The sequence below is a fragment of the Capsicum annuum genome, chromosome 3 (assembly GCF_002878395.1).
Source record: "Capsicum annuum cultivar UCD-10X-F1 chromosome 3, UCD10Xv1.1, whole genome shotgun sequence".
NCBI lineage: Eukaryota > Viridiplantae > Streptophyta > Magnoliopsida > Solanales > Solanaceae > Capsicum > Capsicum annuum.
Window position 1 is genome coordinate 83,200,611 of NC_061113.1, and position 7,400 is coordinate 83,208,010.

The 7,400-nt window shown below is 34.8% G+C and overlaps 1 protein-coding gene across 1 annotated transcript; it reads left to right on the forward strand.

The window, feature by feature from the left end:
* Positions 1-6,171: 6,171 nt before the first annotated feature.
* LOC124896685 lies at positions 6,172-6,888 on the forward strand. Its single transcript, XM_047408361.1, has 2 exons — positions 6,172-6,351; positions 6,595-6,888. The coding sequence occupies exons 1-2, from the start codon at positions 6,172-6,174 to the stop codon at positions 6,886-6,888; spliced, it is 474 nt and encodes a 157-aa protein (XP_047264317.1).
* Positions 6,889-7,400: the final 512 nt, after the last annotated feature.

The following is a 7,400-nucleotide window of genomic DNA, read 5'->3' on the forward strand; positions in this document are numbered from 1 at the left end:
TAAGGATTGGGGTCAAGTAGAGTATAGGATTATTCTTTCAGGTATATCATTATATGAATTATTTTCTTATCTCGGATTACTTATTTGAGTCTTCAAGGGTGAGACTTTGTACTATATGTTCAACACAATAATAAAATCTCTTAACTCTTTGTTTCCTAATTTTATTTTTCAAATTATCGTAGAAAGTCCAATAAATTTCTCAATTTAAGGCTAGAATTATCTAATATGTTAGTAGTTGGATCAACTTTGACACATTGATTTTTGTTTATAACATCTTTAACATATGTTAAGGTTAATCTGAACTATCCACAGAGTGGTCATTTGAGACCCTTTATATTTTTTGCATTAATTAGGCTATGTACTATATGTAGTATCCTTTTACACCATTTAGAGTATTTCCTTAGGTTTTTGAGAGAAAGGGAGAAAATCTTTCTTATGGTACTTGTCCCTAGTTTATTACAAGGTTTGGACTTTGAACTAAGTTTATTCTATAGTTTTTTTCTTATCCTTCTAACTAATCCTTGTGTTCAACTTTGGTTCATTCTATTGATGTCTTTAATAAGTGTAAGGTAAAAATAATATACGACACTGAGGACAGGATAGGTCTAAAGGATTCTCCATACCTCTCCCTTTCTTAACCTCTTTGAGGGGGAGACTTGGTCCCTTAAGACCTTTGCATCCCATTATTGAGCACGGTGATCACCTTAGGTGCAAATTCCTAGAGTAAGCTGACTCTCATAATGTGTAATTAGTGATCTAAATTGGTTGAGGAGGTTTTCCTAATTCAAGAGGTATGAATATTGAATCAAGTAGAAGGAGGCATCCATAGAACCCAATGGTCATCCTATAGCTTATTTTTTAAGGGTTTCTAAGACACCCCTATTTGCAACTCTAGTTCTTGCTAGAGTGCTTGTTAGAGGCTGACTCTTACCCTCATAATTATCCTGATGATGTGTTGGTAAGTGTCCACCTTTGTATTATCTTTAGCGTGACATCTATAAAAAAAGTATGTGTAATTCTTTATTGTACGAACTTGTCACCTTTTATATATATGTTTTTATTTAGGTAGATATGGCTACCTTATATTTTTTTACAAAGCATTGTATTGTATTTATTTTATGATCAATAAGAACTTGTTAACTCTATGGCCTATGTTAGTACTTTTTGAGAGACAGCTTCCAATCATTGTGGCATCAATTGTTTTTTTTGTGAGTGTCCTAAAGGGTCACACCCTTAGCATGTTCTATTGCCAGGTCTTTTAAAAAAGAATTTTGAGGTTGAGCAAGTAAGTTTCAAATCATTTATAGTCAATGATATAATACATATGTTAATTGGTTTTACGTCTCTTGTAAAATCATCTTTGAGGTCGGGGCATGGCTAGCTCTTATCTAACATAAGACTATTTTAAGTCTACTTATTTAAGACATCATGGTGAATGAAGTATCTATTTTTACTTATTTGGTTGTGCTGCTAACTTTAGAGTACTTCGAGAGTTGTATAGAGTAGCATTAAGAGAGTAGTTCTCTTATTTAGTCACTATTGATTAGGACTCATTCATGGGGATGATTTGTATTTTTATAAATAATTTGAGGGTTGATCATGTTTGAATATTCCTCGAAGTCATGTTGTATGTATCTTTAAATTATCAATTTTGTATGATCAGTTAGCACATTAAAAATTAATGAAGACTTTTTAGTGGGCAAAATACTACTTCGTCTCTGACCAAATGCACCTTGAGTCTGATAATTTATAAACTATTACCATTGGAACAGTCCCTAGTACTATCTTTCCTTATTTTGTGTTGCTCGTCTTTCTGGGTCTTTGTTCTAAATTCCATAATTTATGGGATTTCTTTTTTATGCCTTTATAGGGTTTGTTAGCATTAAGATTAGACTTTCTTTAGGGGATTGCTCTCTATTCAAGAGTGAGAGTTGTTTTCAAAAGCCTATCAAACCATGAAAGAGGAAAAATAATAGTTAAAAGCAAATGAGAAGGAAAAAATCATATCTATTATTTTGCATAAGGTTATTTAAATTAATAACTTGTGATGACACTCAAATTGAGTGGCTGCTTATTTTCTTAAGTCTCTTTCTCATGGTTTATCATGGCACAATTGCTCAGGAATTCCATAAGGTATCCATCTTGAGTAACTCATCCAAAACTTCCTTCATATTGAGGCAATCCCAGTGTTGTGCCCATACGTCCCATGAAATTTACCCATGCACTATATGTATGATGGTCTAGGCTAGTACAGATAGGTTTAGAGATCTTGATCTCTCATATGGGTTATACTAGCACTCTCGAACTGTTGGTGAAACAGTACTCTAAAAGAGGAGGAGCATTATCGATGGCGTGCACTACGGGCTTATGAACGTTCCAATCATGGAGGCCTCTTTGCTAAAAGTCCTTTGCTCAAAATAAGGTGAGGTTGTGGATTAAGGACTAGTGTATTGTCTTTAATACACTTTTGAATCCATCTTGTAGAGTGCATATCTCCTGTGGGATAGGCACTTTAGATTACCCCAATACATGGTATTTCAAGATGATTTATCCATTTGATGCCAAGGGCTTCTTTCATCCTTTGTCTTATTCCACGCTTGAGGGGTATTTCTTTTGATTCATCTATAGTTACCCTCAATTTGAATCATAAATATGTAGTGGCTATACAGTTTCACCTATGTCATGTACTCAAACTCTTATAGGCTTTTCTTCTGTTTGTGTTACTGTGTTTCAGTAACTATTAGGAATGGGTCAAAAGACCTCAACAGATTTTTAGGATAGCATTTTATTTTCAGTCATTATCCTAGTTTAGTTGTTCTTATTTTCTAGGCATTATGCAGTTTTTTCAGCAGTCATTTTTCTGTTTTAGTTGTACTGCTACTCTATTTATTATGATTGCTTAAAGCTAAATAAAATAGCTCTTTCAATTATAATCATCTGACTGCTTCAGCTCATAACATTGGTATCAGAGCCTTACTTCTTAAGGGACTTGTGAGAGACTTGTGAGTGTTTTCTTTTTGAGTGTTTATCCAAATTTGTGGCTGCTAAACACCATTCATACAATATAGAATGCAGGGTCTTTTTCTGCTATGGCTCTGCCAGTTTTCGACAGAGAAAATTATTAAGCATGGGCAGTAAAAATGCAGGCTTATTTGGAGTCCTGCGATTTGTGGGTAGCTGTCAAGGAAGACTATGAAGTGCTTTCTTTGCTAGAGAATCCAACCATGGCTTATATTAGACCTTACAAAAAGAGGAGAACAACAAACTCCAAAGCTAAATCATGTCTCTTTGCTGCAGTTTCTACCACCATTTTCAGTAGAGTAATGATATGTAAATCAGCCAAAGAAATTTGGGATTTCCTCAAGAAAGAGTACGAGGGAGATGAAAGAATCAGAAGAATTAAAGTACTGACCTTGGTCAAAGAATTCGAGATGCAGAGAATGAACAAATTTGAAACCATTAAGGATTATTCTAACAAGTTGCTTCTAATTGCAAATAAGGTAAGGATACTTAAAACTGAACTTAATGACAATAGAATAGTTCAAAAGATTTTTGTAACCCTACCTGAAAGATATGAGGCAACTATTGCTTCATTAGAAGATACTAAAGATCTGTCAAGGTTTAGCTTGGCAGAGTTATTGAGTGCTCTACAGGAACAAGAACAACGAAGAATGATGAGGCAAGAGGGATCCATCGAGGGAGCCCTGCAAGCAAAGTTTTAGCTTAGTTCAGATGCTATTAAGGGTATTAAAGGAAAAGTAAAGAAAGTAAATTATGTGAACTATGAAGCTACATCTGGCAAAGATGCTACTGCCACCACTAAGAACAAAGAAGGCAAATATCCTCCTTGTCAACATTGTGGGAGGAGAAATTATCCACACTTCAAGTGTTGGAGAAAGCCTGATATGAAATACCTAAAGTGTCAAAAACTTGGTCATGCCGAGATTATCTGCAAAGAGAAGCATTTACAACAACAAAATGAAGCACAAATTGCAGATCAAGAGCGAGAAGAGCAATTATTTGTGGCTACCTATTACGCAAGCAAAAGTTCAAGTGAAAGATGGCTTATTAATAGTAGTTTTACAAACCACATGACTAGTGATGAAAAACTTTTTAGAGAACTTGACAAATTAGTTAAATCAAGAGTCAGGATTGGAAATGGATAATACCTCCCAGCGGTAGGAAAGGGGACAGTAGAAATTGAGAGTTATAAAGGTACAAAACTTAATTATGAAGTTTTATTTGTTCCTGAACTTGATCAAAATTTATTAAGTGTTGGACAACTGCTGCAAAATGGATTCAAATTATTATTTGAAAACAAGGCGTGTCAAATCAGCGATCCTAGTGGTCAGGAAATGTTTAGAATCAAAATGCAAGGAAAAAGTTTTTCCTTGAATCCATTAGTGGAGGAACAAATAGCTTTTACAAGTCAGTCCTCCATTGCGGAAATGTGGCACAAAAAGTTGGGGCATTTTCATCACAAAGCTTTGTTTTTTATGCAAAGAAGCAAAATGGTAAGTGGTTTACCAAACATGGAGGAGCATCTCTCAAGCTATAAAGATTGTTTGCTTGGCAAGAAGATTAGGCTTCCATTTAAAAGTTCCACATGGAGATATATAGAGAAGTTGCAACTCATTCATACCGATCTCTGTGGTACACAAAGAACTCCATCGCTCAATGGCAGCAGGTATTATATTATTTTCATTGATGATCTAACAAAAATGTGTTGGATTTATTTTATGAAGTTCAAGTATGAAGTTACTGGAATTTTCATAAAGTTCAAAGCTTGGATAGAAAATCAGAGCGGCTACAACATTCAGGTCATTAGATCAGATAATGGAATTGAATATACATCAGATATGTTCAATTTTTTTTGTGAAGAAGCTGGAATAGAGCACCATCTCACTGTCCCATATTCTCCATAGCAAAATGGAGTGAGTAAGAGAAAGAATAGAACAATAATGGAGATGACCAGGTGCTTATTGCATGAAAAGAACCTACCAAAGAAATTCTGGGCAGAAGCAGCGAACACAATTATTTTCTTGCTGAATAGACTACCGACAAGGGCAGTAGAAAAGAAGACTTCTTTCGAGGCTTGGTATGGTGTTAAACCTACTATAAAAAATCTTCAAATATTTAGATGTATGTGTTTTTCTTATGTTCCATAGGTCAAAATAGATAAGCTTGATGAGAAGAATGAACCGGGGGTTTTCATCGGCTACAGTTCGATTTCTAAAGCTTATAGGATCTTTCAACCTCAATCAAGAAAGATTGTGCTAAGTAGAGACGTTCAATTCCTTAAATATGAGCAATGGTACTGAAATGAGGAGTTTCAAGTTAAACATGATGATTCAAAGCTTGATTATGATGAATTGGTTAATGATCAACCTATTAGGGGAACAAAGTCACTCTCTGATATTTATCAAAGATGTAATGTTGCTATTTTTGAACCTATAGGATATGAGGAAGCAAAAATTGATCAAAAATGGATAGATGCAATGAAGAAGGAGTTGGCCGTGATAGAAAAGAACCAAACTTAGAAGCTAGTGGAAAGACTGCAAGATAGAAAAGTGATTGGAGTTGAATGGATTTTCCAAACCAAGTTCAATCCTGATAGCTCGATAAACAAGCACAAAGATAGATTGGAAGGCTACGCACAAGTTTGGGGAGTAGATTTTTCTGATACGTTTGCTCCAGTAGCTAGATTGGATACAATTTGAATACTTTTGGATATAGCAACATAAAAAAGTTAGAAGATTTTTCAAATGGATGTGAAGTCTGCCTTTTTGAATGGCGTGCTACAGGAAAAAATTTATGTTGAGCAGCCAGAAGGGTTTAGTGTACTAGGACATGAAGATATGGTTTATCTATTAAAGAAAGCTTTATACGGGCTAAAGTAAGCTCCTAGAGCTTGGTATAGCCGAATGGATAACCATTTTCTAGACCTAGGCTTTGAAAAAAGCTTAAGTGAATCAACTCTTTATGTCAATAAAGTTGGCTCTAACATCATTTGATTTACTTGTTACAGGAAATAATATAACTTTGATTGAAAAATTCAAGGAGGAGATGATGAAAGTCTTTGAGATGACTGATCTTGGCGAGATAACTTATTTTCTGGGAATGGAGATCAAGCAAACTTAAAATAAAGTCTTTATTTGCCAAAAGAAATACATGAAGGAGATTCTTAAAGGATTTAGGATAGAAGAATACAAGAGTGTGAGTACTCTGATGAATCAAAAAGAAAAGCTAAAAAAGGATGATGGAGCTGAGCTAGTTGATGAAGGATCATATCAAATCTTAATTGGATGTTTGATGTATCTTACGACAACAAGGCCTGACATTTTGTTTCCTGTGAGTGTTTTATCCAAATTTTTAAATTATGCAAGTGAGTTGCACATGATAGCTGCCAAAAGAGTGGTTAGGTATCTTAAAGGAACTCTAGCCTATGGTATAAAATTTGGCAAAAGTCAGAACTTCAAACTCTGTGGATATTTTGATAGTGATTGGGGCGGCTCAACTGGTGATATGAAAAGTACTTCCGATTATTGCTTTACTTTTGGATCAGGGTGTTTCTCATGGTGCTCAAATAAATAGGAAATAGTAGCACAGTCAACAGTTGAAGCAGAATTCATAGCAGCAACAGCTACTGTTAATCAAGCAATACGGCTCAGGAAAATTTTGATTGATTTGCAGCTGGAGCAAGAAGAAAGCACTGCGATGTTTGTGGATAATCAAGATGTCGTAGCCATATCCAAAGACCCCATGTTTCATGGAAGGACCAAGAACTTCAACATCAAGTTTTATTTTTTGAGGGAAGTACAGAAGAACGATGAAGTGGTTTCACTCTATTGCAAATCAGATAATCAAGTAGCGGACATTTTTACCTAGTCATTTCAGGTTAGCAGGTTCGAGTTTCTTAGAGAAAAGCTGGGAATTTATAGCTCCTGATCTAGGAGAAGATGTTACTGTGTTTCAGTAGCTGTTAGGAATGGGTCAAAAGACCTCAATAGACTTTTAGGATAGCAGTTTGTTTTTAGTCATTATCCTAGTTTAGTTGTTCCTATTTTCTAGGCATTATGCAGTTTTTTCAGCAGTTATTTTTCTATTTTAGTTGTACTACTACTCTATTTATTCTGATTGCTTGAAGCTAAATAAAATAGCTCTTTCAATTACAATGATCTGACTACTTCAGTTCATAACAGTTTGAATGATGCAACCAAGCTCTTTTGATTTAATCCCTTCTTGAAGGCTTCCATAACTTATTCTTCTAGAACTATAGCCATCCAGTTGTTGCACTTCTTTTGGAACCTGTCAATAAACTCCCAATACATCTTTGTCTCACTTTATTCTATCTTAAAGATATTTCCTTTGTAGGGTTATACTTTCATAGCTCTAGTATT

Excerpts from the sequence above, each read along its gene's own strand:
- LOC124896685 (XM_047408361.1), top strand. The coding sequence starts at position 6,172 with ATGAAGGAGATTCTTAAAGGATTTAGGATAGAAGAATACAAGAGTGTG. Across the intron at positions 6,352-6,594 it reads GGCCTGACATTTTGTTTCCT|GAAATAGTAGCACAGTCAAC; the intron begins GTGAGTGTTTTA and ends TCAAATAAATAG.